Source organism: Schistocerca serialis, chromosome 7, assembly GCF_023864345.2.
Source record: "Schistocerca serialis cubense isolate TAMUIC-IGC-003099 chromosome 7, iqSchSeri2.2, whole genome shotgun sequence".
Taxonomy (NCBI): domain Eukaryota; kingdom Metazoa; phylum Arthropoda; class Insecta; order Orthoptera; family Acrididae; genus Schistocerca; species Schistocerca serialis.
This window is the reverse complement of record NC_064644.1, coordinates 58,286,770-58,310,790: the sequence shown is the minus strand read 5'-3', so window position 1 is coordinate 58,310,790 and position 24,021 is coordinate 58,286,770. Positions and strand designations below refer to the sequence as shown.

At 41.4% G+C, this 24,021-nt stretch overlaps 1 protein-coding gene across 2 annotated transcripts in view; it reads right to left on the bottom strand.

Moving 5' to 3' along the window:
- The window catches only part of LOC126412735 (carbonic anhydrase-related protein 10-like), a 962,152-nt gene that overhangs the window by 212,389 nt on the left and 725,742 nt on the right, over nucleotides 1–24,021 (bottom strand). For both annotated transcript variants that reach the window (XM_050082466.1, XM_050082467.1), the window contains exon 4: nucleotides 17,755–17,949. In XM_050082466.1, coding sequence (XP_049938423.1) covers nucleotides 17,755–17,949 — 195 coding nt within the window. The remainder of the gene's footprint in view (nucleotides 1–17,754; nucleotides 17,950–24,021) is intronic.

The window sequence follows — 24,021 nt, the reverse complement described above, 5'->3', positions numbered from 1 at the left end:
CCATACGACTATCACCGTCTAATTTCTTCCAGTGCGTATTACTTTTCCGTCCCTTTACCATTGCCTCTGCCTGCTCTCCTCTCAGCATAAAAAACCGCAAGTATGTTCGCATGCCAAAGTTTTTGGGAAAAATTTGAAAGTTGCTGAAGAAGGTAGAATAAGGCAGCTCGTAACCCACTTTTCAGTCAGAATCTTTTAAATAGAAGCATAGTCGCCTTATTTGTGCTGTGATTGCAGCATATTTCCGCTAGTTCCCGTCTTTTCCCTGATAAGCAGTCACGTCACTCGTATGAATAGTACTTTATGAGTCAGTAAAATTTCGACCTTTTACTTACGTGAGATTAAAATAACGCAAAACTAATTTTACACCTCACACGGAATTTTAACCGCAGAAAGCCAGCATCTCGTGGTCGTGCGGTACCGTTCTCGCTTCCCACGCCCGGTTTCCCGGGTTCGATTCCCGGCGGGGTCAGGGATTTTCTCTGCCTCGTGATGGCTGGGTGATGTGTGCTGTCCTTAGGTTAGTTAGGTTTAAGTAGTTCTAAGTTCTAGGGGACTTATGACCACAGCAGTTGAGTCCCATAGTGCTCAGAGCCATTAACTGCAGAAAAATTTTGCATGTGCTTCCGTACTACGGTATGGCATTCCCAGAACGCTTCTGATGATAATGGAGACGCTTTACTGTATATTTCTCCACGCTATGCATCTTTATAAACTACGTTTCCGCATCACACCGAATTTTCTGTGCCTATTTTACGTGTAAATGTAGGGTAACTCGGAACATCTGCATTTCGGAAACGGATATAGACACCGAGAAAATTTTCAAGGTTATTCGAGATCGGGATCTTAGGAATGTCTCGTAAAAATTACAGCCATTTATTGTGCATAACCGTCTTGGAATGCGCTGTTCGTTTTTGGTACCCCAAAACCATTTCTCCTTGACGGTGAAAGTCTGAAAATAGAAAGATGGCCCTTCTAGGTAAATGCCTAAGGAATACACCGTTAAAATTAAACTAGTTTTCTGCAGTGATTTATTTTGGTATACGTTGCTAGGGGCAAAAAATCGCGAAAAACGCTTTTTCCGGGTTTTCTTTGGGACCACCCGCGTACTAAATAGTGCATCCATAAGGCCTGTAAGGCGCACCGTAGACTACATCCAATACAAAAGGAACCAAACGATTTGCTCCATTTGCCTAAGCTCGAGGAAGCGTATGGTATTCGACCTTTGACCTGTACTGTAATATAGTTAATCAGACGATCCTTCGTCTGGTGTACATATGGTCTTTTATCTCTCAACTGATGGGCACCCTGACTATTACTTCGATTAATCTTCAGCATCTAGCGTTGTCTGTCCTATGATTGGAACAGGCTGGCAACCTATAAGAACAAATGAGAATGTCCGAAAACTGCAGGCAACTAGAACTCGAACTACAGGGATAACTTACCAAATACTGGTGTCCGACAGCTCTGCACATTGAGATGCAACTGCTGTCTGTTTGGCGGATGCATCAAATATTCCCCGGTTTCACCACTGTATGTGGTGGCAGACGTAACTAATGCCGAATCAATACACAATTTGAGTGTTTTGAAGCGGAAGTGTTAAGTAATACCTGGTATGTGCATCATCCAGGCAGCGACTAACCGCACAATGTGTAGCGCCACGCTGAGACTGATTGGAGTATGGCGCTCTCTGAAGTCGCGTTGTGTTCCGCGTCCGGTGCAGACGGCGCTGACATCGAGACCACAATAGACTTGCCTTTCGGAACAATGTTTTCATGAAAAACTATCATTACAATTTAAATTCTAAACCACAAGGACTGATTATAAATTGATTAACGTCTTCTTTCTCCTTTCATCTACAGGGTGGCGCACGAAATGTGTTATCAATTGTTTCTTTCACAATTTACGACGCACATTAGATATCCCGCTGGGATCACTACAGCAATACCAGCAGAGCTTGGAAAAACAAATGAGTTACGAAATGACGTGTAATTCACGAGACTGCCGATAGGAGACTAGTAAGCAGCAATGGCTGACAATGGAAGACTGACGACACAGCAACGATCGGCAATTGTGTTACTTTATCATGAAACGAAAAGCCTTGTTGTGACTCAGAGACGTTGTCGACAACAGTTTAACACACGATGGGTCCCTCGTAAGAAGACCATCCACAGGTTGTTCCATAAATTTGTACAGGAAGGAACAGTATTGGAAGCGAAGCGACCTCGGCCTAAGCCCGTTTGTTCGCCGGAGAATATTGAAGCGGTACGAGTTTCTGTACAGTGAAGTCTCGGGAAATCGTGTAGAAAGGCATCAGTGCAACTGGGAATATCCAGACGCTCCTTTCAACGCATTCTTATAAGTGACCTCCATATGTACCCACACAAGGTGACCTGTACCCAGAAGCTCACTGAAGAACACAAGCAGCAGAGACTACTATTTGCTCAGTGGGCGGAGGATAGGGAAGAAACTCTCAACAACGTTTGGTTTTCAGACGAGACGCATTTTAATTTAGACGGGGTGGTTAACAAACAAAATGTACGCTTTTGGGCCACTCAAAACCCACAAGTGCTTCATGAACGACATCATTATGCTCCGAGGATTACAGCGTGGGCAACCATTTCCAGTCACGGGCTTAATGGACCCTTTTTCTTTGAAGAAACTGTGAACAGCGAGCGTTATTTGAGCAAGCTTCGCAATAGCTTCATTCCACAGCTTCTTGCTACTGCCTTTCCCTCCAACACGCAGTGGTTCAAGCAAAGCCACATACTGCAAACACTGTATTGGAGTTTTTACACGAGCATTTCGACATACGGATCATTTCACCCAGGTTTCCAGGTCGCTTCAATGACGGACAAAATTGCCTCCCCCCCCCCTCCCCCCCCCCCGCCGCAATAGTGCAGACCTCAGTCCACGCGACGTTTTTCCTTGGGGTACTTAAAGGAAAAAAATTTCCCGAAACTTCCACGTGATTTAATGGACGTCAGAAGACTTATTCTTCAAGTTTGTAGTGAAATTACGGAAGACATGTGCCGTAGGGTAATCACTAACTTCAGTGTCCGTTTCAAGGAAGTTAGTAAACGAAATGGTGGACATATTGAGCATGTGCTGAGTTAGAACAAATCTCCATGGACGGCTCTTCATTGTAGTATATGTTCCTTTCAGATTGTACTAACAACAAAGTTTATATTCAAAAACAAAATGGTAACACATTTCGTGCGCTACCCTGTATGTCTGCAAGACGAGAGAAGCTTATTTCCTAATCCAGTACTTTGATATCCTAGGGCTACGATTTTTTTGCGTTCCTCTTCTTTTTTGCGTCCATTTCACATCCGCTATAGGTTGCAACCTAAAACTACATAATTCAACATATACACACATAGCTAAAAAAAAAAAGAAACTGTGTCGAAAACTGTGTAAGCTACGTAATGTAAACCCATAGATCTCCCCAGAAACAAAACTTATGTTGAAAGGTCTCTGTTGGATTCCTTTCTAGTTAATTTCTTAAATCTGTTGTCATTTACGGCATGCATTCCAGTTCTAAATTTACTGTGGTGTTTCTGACTCTATCTGGAACGACTGACTGAGCAGTGGAACGTGTTACTTTTACACATAATCAAGAACGATCTGTCACACTACTACACTTAGAAACACAGATTATATGTAATTCATGTCACACAGTCTCATACAGAACCTACATCTGCTTTCCTTTATATACTGTATATGATAAGATACTGTCATCCCCCTTCCCTTTTGTGTGAAAGGATGAATGAGCAAATGTATTTCTAGTTGCATGCTTGATGGTAGCAGACAAGCCTGTCTGCTAGAGAACAGTAGGACCAACGTCGGAACAGGTAGCTACGCTTTCTAAAAGCAAAGTGTGTTTATATTCTTAGTATGGTCCTGTCCATCGCTTGTCATGTTGGTATAGGAAGCTGCCTCTCTGGTCACTTCCGTTTTGTATCTGTGAAGCACCCTCGGTAGGGGCCGAAGTCAGTCTGCCCGCGGCGAGCGTCTGAAGTGGTAAGATCTCGGGCTAAGCGCGTCTCTGCTAAGTCCGTAGGACAATGGATTTCTTAAGTTCAGCCTAACTGGAAATTTAATCACCTTTGTATCAGGTTTACATCTAAAATATCTTATTATATCTTAAATGGCAATGCGGTGTAATTCGAGTGTGAAGTTCAGAATATCTTCCAGTAGTTTCTTGGTCACTACATTGTGAGCAAAGTGGAACCACGTGTTAACGATCCGTAACTCTAACTAAGATCATCAATCTTAAACGTGAATGTGCGTGATATTAATAACATCGCGTCTTGACAATATTTTTGAATATAGCAACTTCTCTTTATGTTCAACCCACTTGGAGTGTACTTTGTGAGACCAGTACCATGTGCTTATATAATTGTTTGACCCATCTGGTTAATAGTATGACGATAGTAACCTGTTCGAGGTTTTTCTTTACGATGTAATTTATTTTAATTCTCAACGTTATTGTGGAGTTACACTCTTTGTGTAAACCAAGTTGACCACGTGAAGCATGTGGTGTAATCATCAAAGTAGCCCTCAGCTATTCTTTTCGAGAAGATTTCACAGACAATTAGTATGAATTTAGTATACCAGTGTGTGGTAATTTCATGACGGACAGGATTGCGCTATGATTGTAACTTCTTTGGGTGAAAATTGAATCGGTTGGTTGTGGTTAATTTCCTCTTACATACGTTTCAACATTCTTCATGTGTTATTTTATGAATGCAGTGTTGTATGCAGTCTCCCAATCTTGGCTCCATATTTTATTTCTTTTTATTTAAATTCTCTTTATATATATATATATATATATATATATATATATATATATATATATATATATATATATATATATATAAAGAGAATTTAAATGAATCCGTTTATATTTGGACATTCATTTTAACATTGATCATTGTTCCATTAAAATTTCAGCACATTAAACTTCATTCATAAATAAACTGGTGCCTTATTTAGGATTGTGAAGATGTGAGTTTGTAATCTTATGGAACACATCAAATATGGAGCCAAGATTGGGAGACTGCATACAACACTGCATTCATAAAATAACACATGAAGAATGTTGAAACGTATGCAAGAGGAAATTAACCACAACCAACCGATTCAGCGGTTGTCGTAAGATGACTATTAAAAGATTATAATTAATGTTAGTCTGTTTGGGAATTTGGTAAGCTGGACTGGATACCTAGTGAGACAGTTGCTCAGTAATGCAAGGTTAACTTCCCCAGATAGCTCACAGTTTTTAACCCGCTTTTATTGTCTTGAATATCAGCACCGCTTTCAGAACAACTTAATGCATCAATATTACAATGTTACGTGTTCAAGATCGTTGTTTCAGAACCTCATTGATTCTCTTCATGCACGTCCTCGATGCAAAATGTGGTTATCCAGGCTTTAGAATGGTGGTCACATTAATGTGATTGGACCATGTAACTGTCGTCATTAAATGGATGTATTTGCCACTGTCTTAGGTGCTCCACATTAACGTCTCTTATAAAACCGTAAAGTCCTCGAAAGACGCCAGAAAATTTCCCTATAGATGATTTTTAGCAAGTGTAGCACTGCCCGTAATTGTTTACAGTACTGTAGTACCAACACATGCTCATGTCAGTGCAATTGCCATTGCCTTTAAGTTATTGCGTCATGGAATAGTTTTGCTACAGTTTGTTTGTTCATTCTCACTTCTTCTAAGTTCAAAAACAACAAAAATATACGTCATGTTATATTGCAACATGTTATGAAAAACGAGCCACAAAAATTGGATGGCTGGGATATTGTGATACGTAAAGTAATGGAAAGTCAGTTTTCGACTTACCTTCTTCGGAGTATGGCTTAAACGCCGCAGTAAACGATGAAAGTTGTTCTTCAAATTCGCTGTTTAATAAGCACTGGTTTACAGTCAAGAGCAAGCTCGAGCCAACCATCTGTCAAATGTAACCTCACTTTTGAAGCTGTAGTCAAGCTGTGAGTATCGTGAGGGGCTGTCAAGGCGTATATATTTACATACGTGTGATGTCTGTTCTTCCGGACGATGTAATCTCTCTCCCAAACTCTTGCGGGAATCAGCGTGAGACTGCGAGCAGTATTTAGGTTAAAACAGCAGTCGAGATTGCAATAACATTTGTTTATTAAAAGAATAAAAGATAATAAAATAAAAGTAAATAAATAAAAAATTTAAGAAACAAACAACTATTACTGCAATCTCGACTGTTGTTTCAACCTAAGTATAGCGCCATATCGCTGCACTCCACGGACAATGGTCTGACTAATTTATGAGACCAGTATCGTGGACAGGGCCGCCACGTAAGTAATGTGCGTCAGGGTGGGAATTTTGGTTGGACGGGAAGCATGTTCGTATAGGCGAACCACTTAAGACGAACGCTCGTGTAAAGCAGGAAATAGGGATTCGAGTCCCGTTCCGGCACTAATTTCCACTTGTCGCCATTGAATTCGTTTCAGTGCCTGATTGCGGAAGATGTCAGAATTTCTATTTCATTTCATCATAGAAATGATGTTTTTTGCTACGCTGCAGACATACTGTTTGTGATCCGCGCGATTTGTTTGCACTACTGTTTGTGAAAGAACTGTTGGCCTATGGACCCGAATCAACACTCAGCACAGTGTTGTTGATGAAAGAGTTCCTCCTGAGTTCGCCAGTCTTGCCTTAATCCTGGAAAGGTGGTTAAAACTCATCCGTAATTAGGACACCACAGGTCAGTATCCTGCAGCAATCGCAGTACGCTCATAAAAATCTCAAGATTCGGCCACTAGACGGGAAACACGGCACACTATCGTCTATTAACCTCTGACTGGCTCCTTGTTGTGTTACCAAGAATAATGGCGAAAAGAACTTTGGGTAACCGTACACAGACATAACAGTCAGAAAGTGACAGCAAAACAAATCATTACAAATTCCAGAGAAACTACTCACTTTAATACAACTTTTGATAATATTCGCAAAGTTAGTTTCTATGATGGGAAACTTCGCCCATAACTAAAACAAAACAGCCACTGAATAATAGCACCAACTTTAACTACGCAGCTGTACAATCTAAACCACAAATTTCAAATTTCTATTACTGCCGTAAAATACTGGAGACCTGTACTAAAACTGATTACATTCGTCTACGACATTCAGAACTGTCAATATCACTCTCGGCCCTGCTAAGCGTCCACGACCGTCGATCGGATTCCACGAGTTTAGATCAACTAAGTAAATGTTTTAAACAGTAGGCACCGAGCGAGGACGCGCAGTGATTAGCACAGTGAACTCGTTTCCGGGAGGACGACGGTTCAAACCCGCGTGCAGCCATCCAGATTTATGTTTCCCGTCATTTCCTAAATCGCTTCAATCAAATTCCGGGATGATTCCTTTGAAAGGGCACGGCCGATTTCTTCCCCATCCGTCCCTAGTCCGATTGGACCGATAACCTCGATGTTTGGTCCCCTCCCGCAAATCAACCGAACTTTAGGCTTCGTAGCAGACGAAGAGTTGCAGCGCCCAGAGTCTTTCTTATTGTTTTAACCTCTTCTGTACCGAACAACATCACCTCTGTGGCGAAATTTTGCAAATTAAATACCAACTAAGTCCCCAAAATATCACATGAAATACTCTGAACAGGTCTTGCAGTTAAAGCGCTCCTAAGGCCCCGCTGTGCTTGGATTTTTGAAAAATAACGGCATCCTTCTGGGGTAAAAGTGGCTATTCGCGCTCCAGCGTACATTTAAAGGTGTTCTTAAAATCCCACTGAATCTCACACACGTCTGAATGACCACCGCTTTCGATTCTGGTGCATTGCTGGCCATTAAAACTTCAACATAACGAAGGAGGCACGGAACACGTGTCTAGTTTATGTGAAATGTGCTGAGCTGGATCGCAGTGGGTCCCAAAGATTTGCTTCCTTCACGGTATCACTGACCGCCCGGAGGCGGGGAAGTCGTACTGTCGGTAGTTAAAAGTTACTCACGCCACCTCGTTGTCTGTCTGTCGGAGCGCACTGCCTTTTGCCTCTGCTGCAATGTTAGCCAGTTTTGAATGCTTTCCTTTTGAGTGGATGAAGTCATGACATGCCTTTTGTAGTGCTGAGCCTGTATTGGGAGACAGTGTGCTGCGTATCCGTTGCCACATTGAACTTACGATGGGGCCGGCCGGTACAGCCACGGTATGCGGAGGAATTCACGGTCCAGTGAAAAAATTAGTTTTCTGGATTGCATTTGGAAAAATGGAGGCGTCTGCGAAATCTTCTTTTCACGGCTGTCGAGTACTCACAGTGGATGACTAAGTGCCTCATGGAACCTATTCGTGGAAGTTCTACGGAGCTGAATTTTGAAACGACGAGTATAGATCAGTTTACATGTAAATGATTTCTGTGCCTTCGATGTGATATGACTGGTTGAAAGTGGTGCTCACCCTTAACGTCGTCGGTGTTGTAACGAGCAGTTTGGTACGTGCGTGCTCCTTGTTGCGCTGCTTGTGCTGCGTTACTAGTTTTGAAAACTTTCATTGCTCTGTTGAAAGTGGCACATTATAGATCATTTAATTCACAACTGTGCCTATTTATAATTTTTTTCAGTACCGAGAACGTAACAATTTGTTCAGCTATTCAAAATTTTAGATCTGAGCAGTTAACTTTAATTGTTATACTCGCCAGCTTGGTTTAAAGTTTCATTTGTTTTATAGATACCTTTTAAAAGCTCGTGCTAGTCCCTGCACGTTTAGGCCATGTATGTGTCTTATCACGTTTAAGTGATGTTAATTATTTATCCATTCGTTGGTTGAAGTCCCTTATAGTCCTGAACTCGAGTGGTATTCTTTCAATGGTCGTTTTATATTAACTCAGTTGTCTACAGAAGTATTTCATCTGTGCTAATTGTTTTATTTTATGTGCGTATTAAAAGTTCATGTCCATACAATTATAAGCTGTTGTGTAAAGCTGATGTCAGACTGGCATTCAACGTAGGCAAACAGCTGGTTGTTCAGCAGCTAGAATCATTTGTTGAAGGCAGCGTTGTAATCATTTAATTTCATGGTTTTCCATTTCTACTTAATTTTGTTAATGTATTATCTAATACATTTTTGAGTTCAAAGTTCGCTTTCTCTGTGTGTTCTGTTAATGTATTTGTTCTTTGCATTAAGAAGCTTTGTTGTGCCTGTGATTAACTGAAGTAAGTTATAATATTTGAAGTCAAAATCGCTTGATGTCGTATAGTTTATTTCTTGGCCAGTTTCTACAGCAGCTAGCTATCATGCTCAGATTCTCAAATCCACAATGCACGGATAGAATGAAGTTAATATAGCAATATGTATGATCGTGCAACAATTATACACAACATACCATATTATCTAAATAATAAAAATTGCATATTTCCGGACATATTGTTATCGATTAATCTCGTCAACATACTGAGAAGGAGCTCCATTTATAATAATAGAACTCCGTGCTGGTTTCTCAAAAACAAAACCAGCAAGTTTTATATATATTAATTTTTATATCTGACTAACCATTCTTGAACTGTATTATTATAATTGGAGCATGTTCTCTGTATCTTGACGAGACATATATGTAATTCTATTTCTGGGAGGTATATAATTTTTATTATTCGAATAATACGGTTCCTAGCGGATAATTATCGTATGAACATGTAAGATTACTACATTACCGTTAATCTATCCACACACTGTAGGACAGAATCTGAAGATGGCAGCTGGTTACTGTCGCAGCTGATCACGAAGTAAACTATTTCACATTCAGCGACGTTGGCTTCTGATATTATAAATTAAGTGATTCGTGTGGAATAATATAGACGAAGCCCATATAATAAACAGCACACTAAAAAGTTACATAGTACAGTGAAGACAATGGGGAAACTAGAAAAAATGCCTAACTGTGAAAGGAAACAAATGAGAACAAACAATCAAAACCACAGCGTGAGGTAAGAAGAAAGAAAAAAAGCACTTTGACGATGTCAAAACTTCAGCGAAATATGTCCGAGAAATAGGACGAAAGGTAAAATTTCGGTTTGATCAAGACGGACCCTCAGAAAACGCAAGTGGGCTGAGGTCTGTAAAGAATCTTAGCTGAGAGAGGGAGGCGTGCTAGGATAGTCTGTGCAGTTGTAAGAAGCCTCTGTGCCAGGGTGGCGTAGTGGTTCGTGCATTTGTCTCGTGAGCAGGAGACCTAGGTTCGAATACTGCGATTGGTACAAGGTTTCATTCGACGGTTCAGTCTGTATATATACATATTAGATGTTTGAAACTTAAATATTTCCATTGACCATATAGTTCTGTTTGACAAATCTGTTTATAAGTGAACACAGACAGAGGAGCTTCAACCTCAAGACGATTATGCTTATATACTACTTATTTATAGCTGCAATTAATTAGGGTCTGAGCGCTATCGAGTAACCAAGGAAGAAAGAATACCATTTTTATTCTGTATGTAAAAAAAGAATGCACATTTAGAAACAACATTTGCTTGTTTCGGGTCTTATACTTCGTCTCAGACTGAGAAACAGTCTACCACCACGTGTCGAAATGCGGCAGCGTCAGTATCACAACCTGTCGAAAGTGTGGTTTATCGTTTCTATGTACCGCAACTCTGGTCAGATTCCCACGAGTTAGTCGAATATGGAATCGATGGTCTCAGGTGGAATATACTAAGTCGAATGAAAGTTCTCAGAGCCCAGGAGGATCGTCCTCAGCCAGCCGATCAGGGTGGCACAGCTACGTGACGTACTTCGTGCCATGAAGTGGGCTTGTTTGCGAATAGTGAGACGGACCGTGTGACGAAGTCTGCAGCCCCAGGGACAGTCTTCAGGGTACCACTGTCGCAGCTGACCTTCGTGCAACAACAGAGAGAGGCGCTCCCATTGGCAACATTGGACAGAGGAACCTTGCCGACGTTTTCTGGATGTGTTTACACAGCCATGATGGATAGAAACATGTGTGATGACTCCAAGAAGAACGGACGTTGACACATTGCATGGGATGGTTGTCATACGGGCACAGCAACTTGCTTGAGGTGCAACCGAGTTCTCAACACAATCGCCTCTGATACACGGGGTACTCTATAAGGAGAGAGACCGTTAAATGGCTTGCTTATGTCGTTCCGTATCCTATCTTTGAGGTCTTCAATAGCTTATCTTTCAACAAGCTAAGACCAGACCGCCTGCTCCCGTTCTGTCATGACGATCACGACACAAAGAATGTTTGACTGACACCCTTAACAGCACTTACTACAAATCTCTCACCGATTTAAAACATTTAGTATTATGTTGCGTAGAGTCTGGCATTCCACCGATGGCAAGCCACCACAATGAACGAACAGTGGCACGAAGCTCAAGTAACGATCAATGAATATTCGTATATTTAAAGTTCAGTTGGACTCCCTGCCTTCGTGCTAGAACCATTATTGCTGTCAGAAATAGCTGCCCCGTCAACTAAATATCGCACCCACCCTCTACTTTGGTTATTTTAGTCATTAGTGTTGTGGCTGGTCTGACGCGGCCCGCCACAGCTACCTCCTTGCGCTAACCACTTCATCTCATCATCTAAGAGTAGCACTTGCACCCTCACTTGTTTATTGGGAGTATTCCAATCTCTGTCTTCCGTCACTGGTTCAACCTCTACAGATCCTTCTAGTATCACGGAGGTTATTAGCGTAATTCTTAAGACATTTGATTCTTTATGTTTGTGTCTTCCGTATATTGCTTTAATTGAATAACTGCTTAAAACCTCGTCATTTCTTACCTAATCAGTCGACTTGATCTTCAACATTCTTCTCTAGCACCACTTCTCAAACGTTCGAATCTCTCCTGTTCCTGTGTTCGCGCCGGCCGAAGTGGCCTTGCGGTTCTAGGCGCTGCAGTCTGGAACCGCGAGACCGCTACGGTCGCAGGTTCGAATCCTGCCTCGGGCATGGATGTGTGTGATGTCCTTAGGTTAGTTAGGTTTAACTAGTTCTAAGTTCTAGGGGACTAATGACCTCAGAAGTTGAGTCCCATAGTGCTCAGAGCCATTTGAACCGGTGTTCGCACTGCCTATGATTCAGTGCCGTACAATGTTGTGCTGGAAAGGGACATTCTCTCGAATTTCTTCCTCAGATTGAAGTCTGTGTCTCATACCAGTAGACTTTTGTTGGCCAGTAACGTCCTCTATGCCTGTGCTATTCTGCTTCTTACGTCTTCTAGTTTCATCCCTCGTGGGTTATTTTGCTCCCAAGTAAGCAGAATCCCTTGACTTTGTTTGTTGCCTGACACCAGTTTTGATATTAAATTTCCTACCATTCTGATTTATGCTACTCCTTATTACTTGTGTATTTTTTCTGTTTTGTGACAGTCTGTATTCGATACTTATTATATTGTTCACTGCACTTTAATATTTCTTCACTTTCGCTTAGGATAGCAATGTCATCAGCGGGTCTTATCATTGATATTCTCTTGCATAGAATTTTAATTTCACTCTTGAAACTTTCTATAATCTCCGTCATACCTTTTCCATGTATAGATCAAACATTTCAGGCGACAACTGCATCCATGTCTTACACTCTTTTTCATCCGATCACTTCGTTCTTGGTCTTGCAATGCTATTGTTCTCTATTGGTTCTTGTGCATATTGTGTATTAGCCGTCTTACCTTATTGCTTGCACTTATTTTTCTCATAATTTTGCAGATTCTTGCACTATTTTACACTCTCGAGCACTGTTTCTAGTTCGACATGTCATTTGAGCGTGTCTTGGTTTCGTCCCGTCTTGATTTCATTAGCAAGTGCTAATTGAGAAGTGCGTCTTTAGTGTCGTTGCATTTCCCAAAGCCAAACTGATCGTCATCTAATAGATCCTCAGTTATCTTTTCCGTTCTTCGATGTATTAATCTTCTCCGTAAGTTTGATGCATGAGCTGTTAACGTGATTGTGCGATAGTTCTCGCATTTACCCGTCCTTGCTATCTTCGTAATTGGGTGGACGACACTTTTCCAAAAGTCCGATGGTACATCGCTAGTCTTTTACATCCTATACACAAATCTGAATAGTCACTTTGTTGCCATTTCCCATATGTCATTCCTTAAATAACCTGTATGTTGAACCATGTGCTGTTCATGATTTACTGTGCAAGTGCAAGGAGTGGCCGAGCGATTCTAGGCGCTACAGTCTGGAACCGCGCGACCGCTACGGTCGCAGGTTCGAATCCTGCCTCGGGCATGGATGTGTGTGATGTCCTTAGGTTAGTTACATTTAAGTAGTTGAAAGTTCTAGGGGACTGATGACCTCAGAAGTTAAGTCCCATAGTGCTAAGAGCCATTTGAACCATTTTCTTTTTCAAGTGTAATAAGAGAAATTACCGAAGTAGCAACTTAAAACCCTCGTAATACCCGTGGCCTAGGGAGCCGGCACCGTAGCTCAGCGTGTTCGGTCTGAGGGTTAGCTGCTCTCTGTAATAAAAAAAAAAAAAACTGAGTCAATCGATCAACAACGAACTTCAACGGATGTCTTACGGGGTCCGCCCCGAGCAAATGCAACGAACAAAAGCTAACAAAATTAAATAAATAGAAAAATAAAGAAAAAAAGAAAAAAAGGGGGTAGCGTCTTTGATCCATAATCAAAATTCTTCGGTCCCGGGTTCGATCCCCGCCACTGCATAAATTTTCATAAATAATCAGCATTGGCGGCCGAAGACTTCCGGCATAAGAAGTCAGCCTCAGTCTGCCAACGGCCTTGTCAAAGAGGGCGGAGGAGCGGATAGAGGTTCAGGGCACTCTTTTGTCCTAGGGGTGGGAAATTGCCCCTAAAGGCGGAAGAATCAGCAACGATCAACGACATGAGGATGCAGAAGGCAATGGAAACCATTGCATTAAAGACACGTAACGTGTGTCTACAAGACATGTAGCCTGTAGTTGAAGAAGTGTCATGATGATCTCTCCATTGGCAAAAGATTCCGGAATAGTCCCCCATTCGGATCTCCGGTAGGGGACTGCCAAGGAGGAGGTTACCATGAGAAAAAGATTGAATAATCAACGAAAGGATAACGTTCTACGAGTCGGGCCGTGGAATGTCAGAAGCTTGAACGTGGTAGGGAAACTAGAAAATCTGAAAAGGGAAATGCAAAGGCTCAATCTAGATATAGTAGGGCTCAGTGAAGTGAAATGGAAGGAAGACAAGGATTTCTGGTCACATGAGTATCGGGTAATATCAAGAGCAGCAGAAAATGGTATAACAGGTGTAGGATTCGTTATGAATAGGAAGGTAGGGCAGAGGGTATGTTACTGTGAACAGTTCAGTGACCGGGTTGTTCTAATCAGAATCGACAGCAGACCAACACCGACAACGATAGTTCAGGTATACATGCCGACGTCTAAGCTGAAGATGAACAGATAGAGAAAGTGTATGAGGATATTGAAAGGGTAATCCAGTATGTAAAGGGGGACGAAAATCTAATAGTCATGGGCGACTGGAATGCAGTTGTAGGGGAAGGAGTAGAACAAAAGGTTACAGGAGAATATGGGCTTGGGACAAGGAATGAAAGAGGAGAAAGACTAATTGAGTTCTGTAACAAGTTTCAGCTAGTAATAGTGAATACCCTGTTCAAGAATCACAAGAGGAGGAAGTATACTTGGAAAAGGCAGGGAGATACGGGAAGATTTCAATTAGATTACATCATGGTCAGTCAGAGATTCCGAATCAGATACTGGACTGTAAGGCGTACCCAGGAGCAGATATGGACTCAGATCACAATATAGTAGTGATGAAGAGTATGCTGAAGTTCAAGACATTAGTCAGGAAGAATCAATACGCAAAGAAGCGGGATACGGAAGTACTAAGGAATGACGAGATACGTTTGAAGTTCTCTAACGCTGTAGATACTGCAATAAGGAATAGCGCAGTAGGCAGTACAGTTGAAGAGGAATGGACATCTCTAAAAAGGGCCATCACAGAAGTCGGGATGAAAACATAGGTACAAAGAAGGTAGCTGTGAAGAAACCATGGGTAACAGAAGAAATACTTCAGTTGATTGAGGAAAGGAGGAAGTACAAACATGTTCCGGGAAAATCAGGAATATAGAAATACAAGTCGCTGAGGAATGAAATAAATAGGAAGTGCAGGGAAGCTAAGACGAAATGGCTGCAGGAAAAATGTGAAGACATCGAAAAAGATGTGATTGTCGCAAGGACAGACTCAGCATACAGGAAAGTCAAAACAACCTTTGGTGACATTAAAAGCAACGGTGGTAACATTAAGAGTGCAACGGGAATTCCACTGTTAAATGCAGAGGAGAGAGCAGATAGGTGGAAAGAATACATTCAAAGCCTCTATGAGGGTGAAGATTTGTCTGATGTGATAGAAGAAACAGGAGTCCATTTAGACGAGATAGGGGATCCAGTATTAGAATCGGAATTTAGAAGAGCTTTGGAGGACTTACGGTCAAATAAGGCAGAAGTGATAGATAACATTCCACCAGAATTTCTAAAATCATTGGGTGAAGTGGCAACAAAATGACTATTCACGTTGGTGTGTAGAATATATGAGTCTGGCGACATACCATCAGACTTTCGGAAAAGCATCATCCACACAATTCCGAAGACGGCAAGAGCTGACAAGTGCGAGAATTATCGCACAATCAGCTTAACAGCTCATGCATCGAAGCTGCTTACAACAATAATATACGGAAGAATGGAAAAGAAAATTGAGAATGCGCTAGGTGACGATCAGTTTGGCTTTAGGAAAAGTAAAGGGACGAGAGAGGCAATTCTGACGTTACGGCTAATAATGGAAGTAAGGCTAAAGAAAAATCAAGACACTTTCATAGGATTTGTCGACCTGGAAAAAGCGTTCGATAATATAAAATGGTGCAAGCTGTTCGAGATTCTGAAAAAAAGTAGGGGTAAACTACATTGAGAGACGGGTCATATACAATATGTACAACAACCAAGAGGGAATAATAAGAGTGGACGATCAAGAACGTAGTGCTCGTATTAAGAAGGGTGTAAGACAAGGCTGTAGCCTTTCGCCCCTACTCTTCAATCTGTAGATCGAGGAAGCAATGATGGAAATAAAAGAAAGGTTCAGGAGTGGAATTAAAATACAAGGTGAAAGGATATCAATGATACGACTCGCTGATGACATTGCTATCCTGAGTGAAAGTGAAGAAGAATTAAATGTCTGCTGAACGGAATGAACAGTCTAATGAGTACACAGTATGGTTTGAGAGTAAATCGGAGAAAGACGAAGATAATGAGAAGTAGTAGAAATGAGAACAGCGAGAAACTTAACATCAGGATTGATGGTCACGAAGTCAAGGAAGTTAAGGAATTCTGCTACCTAGGCAGTAAAATAACCAATGACGGACGGAGCAAGGAGGACATCAAAAGCAGACTCGCTATGGCAAAAAAGGTATTTCTGGCCAAGAGAAGTCTACTAATATCAAATACCGACCTTAATTTGAGGAAGAAATTTCTGAGGATGTACGTCTAGAGTACAGCATTGTATGGTAGTGAAACATGGACTGTGGGAAAACCGGAACAGAAGAGAATCGAAGCATTTGAGATGTGGTGCTATAGACGAATGTTGAAAATTAGGTGGACTGATAAGGTAAGGAATGAGGAGGTTCTATGCAGAATCGGAGAGGAAAGGAATATGTGGAAAACACTGATAAGGAGAAGGGACAGGATGATAGGACATCTGCTAAGATATGAGGGAATGACTTCCATGGTACTAGAGGGAGCTGTAGAGGGCAAAAACTGTAGAGGAAGACAGAGATTGGAATACATCAAGCAAATAATTGAGGACGTAGTAGGTTGCTAGTGCTACTCTGAGATGAAGAGGTTAGCACAGGAAAGGAATTCGTGGCGGGCCGCATCAAACCAGTCAGTAGACTGATGACCAAAAAAAAATACCAATTAGGTCGGGGGGTGTGTGGGAGGGGGGGGGGGGATGGCGTGTACTTTGTGCTCACGTTTTGAAAATATCTTAATCTAGTCTGGTACTTAATATTTTAAAATTTAGAAAAAATATGTAATGATTTCATTTATTAGACTGCGTAACTGTTTTAAATTTATGAGTAAAACGTAACCCAAAAGTCTTAGTAGTGAATGTGATTTCGAAGCAAATATCGCATTCATGTTTTCCGGTCGTGGACCCGTCTTAGACCCGTATATAACGTTAAAAAGTGTAGTGTGAATGAAAATCAGCGACAGTTACTGAAACTAGTACTTTTTTCAATGTTTGGTGGTAGTCACAAGGCACCCTTCTGCTCGGTGGAAACATTACGGAAAATGCCTCGAATTGCTAAGAGTGTGGTAAAAGATATTTCAGGTTGTATACCCTACTTATATGTTAGTACCTGTTCAAAAAGTGGGTTGCTTGTGAAAGTTACGCAGTTTAACAAAATTTTATTTTTTAGGTTTTTATTCTTAATTTTTACTTATTTTTCGCGGTGGGCATGAAATTTCCCTTCTCCCCTTGATACTACACATTATGAAAAGTGCGTTGGTATTGTTTGGGGTTAAGGGCAGCAGTGTAAAATTGCTCTCCACATAGAAATCTTAATGGTATTGTTATTCTTTTAGCAATCTGTCCCTATCGGTATAGTCAATATATAAAGATACGTTATAATTTTTTGTTTTCACACTGATATTAAAAGTACGTAAATCGCATTGTGATGGCTAACAGAATGTACTCGTATTTTAGAAAGTGAGTGAGAGAGAGAGAATAAAATGTACCTCTCCAGGGAAGGAGTAGCCGTGGATGCGGTGCTCGGAGCCGTGGCTGTTGTTGGTGCCATAGTGGAAGTACATCTCCTCAAACTGGTAGCGGTAGGCGAGCGGGCCGCCCGTGATGTTGACAGGCTGCTCCTTGGCGTCCTTGCTCACGCGGAACACCAGCGTCTGGCCCGTGTTGTGCAGAGTGCCGCTCACCTGCAAGATAGGCAACCGGGCAGTCAGTAATGCAAGGGGCTACTCTCTGTGGGTAGGTAAGGCACTGCTGCTGTCAAGGGACATAGCGTCTCCTGGGCCATAGATTCTGCCTGAAAGTCATCGCTAGAGACTGTTACAGTTGATCAACCAGTACTCAGTAACAAAACCATCATAGTAACAAAAAAGTAATTTATTTGCAAACGGCTTCCCCTAAAAAAATGACTATGTCACGAAAAAACGAAAAGACATGTTGCAAAAAGGCTGGAATGATGAAATTGTTTATAAATTGTGTATTGAGGGTAACTTGTATTTCTTGAAGAATTCACTTAATACATATACACGTTAAATTTAAATGTACGCTTCCGTGGACGTTGTCACAATCAATAAAATTCTTCTGTGTTTGAGGTATTGTCATCTGTAAAATTCCGAAATTTTGGCGACTGTTGTAAGTTACCAAAACATCGGAATTTTACAGATGAAAATGCGGCCTCAAACCCAGAAGAATTTTATTAAACATACACACGTTTTAAGGTGCAATATTTGTGGTTTACTTATTATAGAATTGGTGACAACTGTGTAATTTGAAATGATATGTTTAATGTCGCAATATTAGCGCAAAAATATACTTCTTTACACAGTTTTCAATGTGACAACAAAAAAACAGTTGTCAGGATAACACATCTCATCAACATCAAAAAGTGAAATAATCCTAAACACAAGAATATTAAATAAAATTACAATGAAATGAATGTCCCTAGCTGCATATAGGCGTTGATATAATACAACGGTGGCAGTTGAAAATGTGTGCCCTGACCGGGACTCGAACCCAGGGTCTCCCGCTTACATGGCAGATGCTCTATCCATCTGAATCACTTAGGACACAGAGAATAGTTAGACTGCAGGGAATCGGCAAGAAAGTCATGAGTAATGAGTGTAATGGGCATGGGCACTGCGAATATAGTGCGGGACAATAAGTTGAGAACGTGGGTCTTACGGGAGGTGTTTCAGGGATAAGTCCATGCAGTCGCACAATTCTCTGCGTCCTCGGCTGCTCAGTTGAATATAACATCTGCCAGGTAAGCAGGAGATCACGGGTTCGAGTCCTGGTTGGGGCACACATTTTCAACTGTTCCTATTGACTTACATCAATTCCTGTGTGCAGCTAGGGATATTCATTTCATTGTAATTGCTTTCTTACAAGCTGCATGGTATCTGCTCTTTCGGACATGTTGGAAAGAACAGATACCGTAACAATTAACTGGCTGGTTCGTTTCTCCACAGTAGGAGGTAAACAATGCTACAGCTGATTTCTAGCTGGATATCAGCCGCTGTGAACGCAGTGTTCACACAGATTACTCCCCTGAATCGCACAGAGCGTTATGCGCTCCATTCTGCACTTGACGGAACTTCAGAGAAGAGGCCACGAAAATTTCCGTCTTCTCTTACTCATAGCCGAACTATCTCCCCACCTAGGCTGTTTCATTCTTCAAGTCACGGCTTTTTTCGACCAATAGGAGGGTTCCTCTTATTTTGTGGAAACTCTCTCTACCAATCGCAAGGTCCCTACAATTAAATTGCGTCGAAACTTTATCTCTTTTGTCCTTCCTAGCGCGTTTCCACCAGTCGGACGTTTTGTGCCCGTTCCAGACACCTAAATGCATACATTGACATTCTCATATGTGTACCACTTGCTGAACATTTGATCGAAAATGTGTCACTGGTTTTGTTTCGTATCCCTTCGGAATCCCGAAATGCAGTTTTCTAAAAGCTCTCCTTCCTGCCGTCCCTCAAATGGGCAGTTATATTCGCTCTCTTCGTCTTAGTCGTTGATTTACTGCCTGGGACACCCCTTTAATTGGTTCCCGTGGTACCCCTTGTATCACAGCCTTGCCTCTGCCCTCGTCCCTCTGAATCCCAAACTAAAACGCTTCTCGTTGCTTGTTTCACCTTCCGCTCAAACATGCATTATAGGAACGGTGTGTTATTTACTGTCGATTGAGTGCCATCCCTTTCAGCATTACATACTGATAGGCAAATTTGCTCGTCACCGCCGAATTAAGTTAGGTGTCATATTCACCTTCCCGTTGCGATGTATAAAGCTCTGATTTAAGGTGCAAAACTGACCTTCATTTATTCTGCCACCTGAAATATTATCCTTCTTCCGAGTTCAATTCTGTGGTGGGTCAATCAGTTGTTGGGAAATTGACTGAAGGCAGTGCAAAATTGGTTGCAATAGCTGCCTATAGCAATTGATATAATTGGTGACCAACTTCCCATTTTAATATTTTGTATGAGGATAATCCCAAACGAAAGGCCTCCTATTTATTTATTAGTACAGGACTCTTTTTGTATGGCAGTTGGTCACACTGTTATGAAGAGTGCTTCACGCACTGGGTGTAAACATGTACACGCTGCGCTGAAGTGCTCAGTTTTGGCTTGGCAGTCCCCATTCGATGTTACCGCTGAGTGCGAATTGCGCGCAGTTACTCGGTTTTTGAACGCAAAGGGCACTGCGCCGACTGAAATCCATCACCAGTTGGCGGGACTGTATGGTGAGTCGTGCATGGATGTCAAAAATGTTCGTGAGCGGTGTAGAGAGTTTGCAGCTGGTCAGACTGAAATTCACGATGAACAAAGGAGAGGGAGACCGTCAATTTCTGAGGAGACAGTGTTGAAGGTTGAGCAAAGCATGCATGAAGATCGGCGGATCACCCTGATTGATCTCTGCATGTTGGTTCCTGAGGTTTCCCAAAGCACCGATCACAGAATTTTAACGTAAACAGTGAACTACCGGAAGGTGTGCGCAAGATGGGTGCCACGCATGCTGACTGAAGACCACATGTGGCAACGAGTTGATCCTTCCCGCACATTTCTTCACCGCCCTGTAGCCGAACAGGACAACTTTGTGGACTCAATTGTCATGGGTGACGAAACCTGGGCATACCACTTTACACCTGAGACCAAGCAACAATCACGCTAGTGGCGGCATCCTTCTTCGCGAAAGCTGCGGAAATTCAAACAAACACAGTCTGCCGGTAAAGTCATGACAACCGATTTTTGGGATCGGAAAGGGTTATTGTTGGTCAACCTAATGCCCACTGGGACCACAATTAACCCTGATAGGTAATGTGAGATTCTGGAAAAACTCAAATGGGCAATTCAAAACCGGAGAAGAGGAATGTTGAGCAAGGGCATACGCTTTCTCCAGGACAACGCTCGCCTACACATCGCTCGGCAAACCGTTGCTCTCCTGCTACAGTTTGTCGAACATAATTACCCATCCGTGCTATAGTCCTGACTTGACGACCAGTGGCTATCATATGTTCCCTATGTTTAAAGAAAATTTGGTCGGAAAGCGATTTAGCTCCGACGTCGAGGTGAAAGAAGAGGTTCATAACTTTCTGAAGAGTATGGCGGCGAGCTGGTATGACATGGGCATACAAAATCTGCCACAGGTCAACAACAATGCATCGACTGAAATGGTGATTATGTCGAGAAATAGCTAAATATTCAAGCTGGAAACAGATGTAAACCATTGTAGAAATAAACAGTTGTAATTGCTTATAATAAAATAGGAGACCCTACTTTTGGGATTACCCTTGTATATCTTAAACAGTGGTTCTATTCAGTCTCATTGTTTTACATTTTACTTGATTTAATGTCTACGGATTAGACCCGTTAAATGATTTTCTTTTTTTTCTTTTAGAATTTAACACTGACTCTAATTGTCTGATTTTTTGTACAATTCTGTTTAACTAATCTAAAGGAATATTTTTCTTTCAAAATAGTTGACTAAATTTATAATTTTAATTCGAATAATTTGAGTGTATATATATATATTGTGGTGTCACAACCAGACACCTCACTTGCTAGTTGGTAGCCTTTAAATCGGCCGCAGTCCGTTAGTATACGTCGGACCCACGTGTCGCCACTGTCAGTGATTGCAGACCGAGCGCCACCACACGGCAGGTCTAAAGAGACGTCCTAGCACTCGCCCCAGTTGCACAGCCGACTTTGCTAGCGATGCTACACTGACAAATACGCTCTCATTTGCCGAGACGATAGCATAGCCTTCAGCTACGTCATTTGCTACGACCTAGCAAGGCGCCATTACCAGTTAATATTGAGATTATAAAACATGTACCGTCAAGAGAGATGTACACCAATTATGGACTAAAGTTAAATATTCCAGCAGCAACGTGCCTTATTGGCTATATTAATTACATTGTCCTGTTCCAGACCTCACGCCAGTTTGCGTGAGCTTAAAAGCGTGCATTTCGTCCTCCTCTAGCTACACGGTGTTGGCTCTTCTGCCAACACAACACACACACACATATATATAAATTTGTATCTTTTCAGGAATTTCATTTTTGGACATTGATTGGGTTTTCTTTGATTTCCTAATTTATGTTAAATGATAATGGATATTTACTGAAGGTGAGGAAATCTTCATTTAATACTATCCTCCCCTTTCATAAAAAATGTTGCTGTTCTCTAGCTTTCATATTAATCCTAATTGAAGACATGTTCATTTCTTAAAATTAAGCTTGATAATCCATAACTCAACCATATCCATGACTTTACAGGCATAATTGTATACATTAACTTGCTTATATTCCCCAAAAGTCTTAACCCTACGTATTATGAGATTACAAAAATTTTCAAATTTGTCTTTTACATACATATTAAATTTCTAAGCCTACTAATTGCTTTACAAAATTTAAACGGACATCACGGAATAACTAAACCCCTTCGTATTTATCTTTCTTGTACTTTTAATGAACACATTACACTAGAATCTTAACATCCCAAAAATTAACATTAGGTTTTCTTAACTTAAACATGCTGAAAAAAGTATGCAATGCAAGAAAATATTATTGCCATGTCAAGATAAAATAAAAATAGAACATCCTTAATAGAGATCTATTGCTAACACCTAAAAATCTTCAGGTTCACATATTTTTAAACACAATAAAAAATCCCCCTCTTTTCGGGTTGTAGTCTGTCACAGACAGTTCTTTCTCCTACATCTTTAACATGGTTTATTAAAAACTGTTTTTTTTTCTTCGAGTGTTTCGACGTGTCTCTGTCAAACATGGAATGACGGTTGGTGGTGGACCTCGCCGCTTGCATGGAACGACGCTTGGTATGCTTCTCGCCGCGTTTCCGTTCAGTATGGAATGACGGTTGGCAGAGGGAAGGGTTGCTGAAGGTCTGAGCGTGTCATGAGTGCGTGGTTGCCTTTGTTTCATGTTGCATATGCCCATGGCGGCGTTGTATTGGAGATCTCTTTTTGGCAGCATAAACTTTTCTTCATCTTTCGTCGACTCTTTATTCCGGTTCATCGTTGGTCACTTCGTCTCTAGGTTTCCATGCTAGTTGTTGTCTCCCATTTTTCGGTATGACATCTGAAGGTGTTGCAATTTGCCATAAAGAATATCGGATATTTATACTGTTAGAACAGTCAAATTGGATTCTCGTTGGTAATTAAATGCAATAATGGTCTTTTATGGGAAGGGATTTGAAAAGCTTTCTTGATCTCTTCTTGTCCAGGCTCTTCTTTCTTTCAAAACTTCTGCATTGCATCTTCTGTTCTTGGTGCATCTTGCTGTCTTCTCACTTGTATCTTCGCTCTTCTCTGGATCGGGAATTAGGACTGAAGACCTGTTTAACCTTGTTCTCGTTTAATCCGTTCTTATGGCGTCTTCTTTGCATATGTTGTGTATTCTTCATTGTAATCGGTTGTTCATCTAGATAAGTTGAACAGACTTCCATCGTTATCTTGTTCCGTCCCATGAGTGTTCAGCGACTGTTTCGCAGCTGTCGAATTTCGTATGGTCTGATAGCATTTTCCGCTGTTCTGTACATTGAGTTACAGAAACGCGTTTCTTCTTCTTCGTGTGGTGAATCTAAGCCTCCACTCGTCCTCGCCGTTCCGGTTCGGTGGACATCCATTACCTCTTCACATGCTGCTTTGAAGAATTCGCGATAAAAGTGCCACGTATCGAACACTTTCGCAAAACCATTGTTATAACGCTTGTGTGTGGCTTTCATATGAATATAGCTAACTTC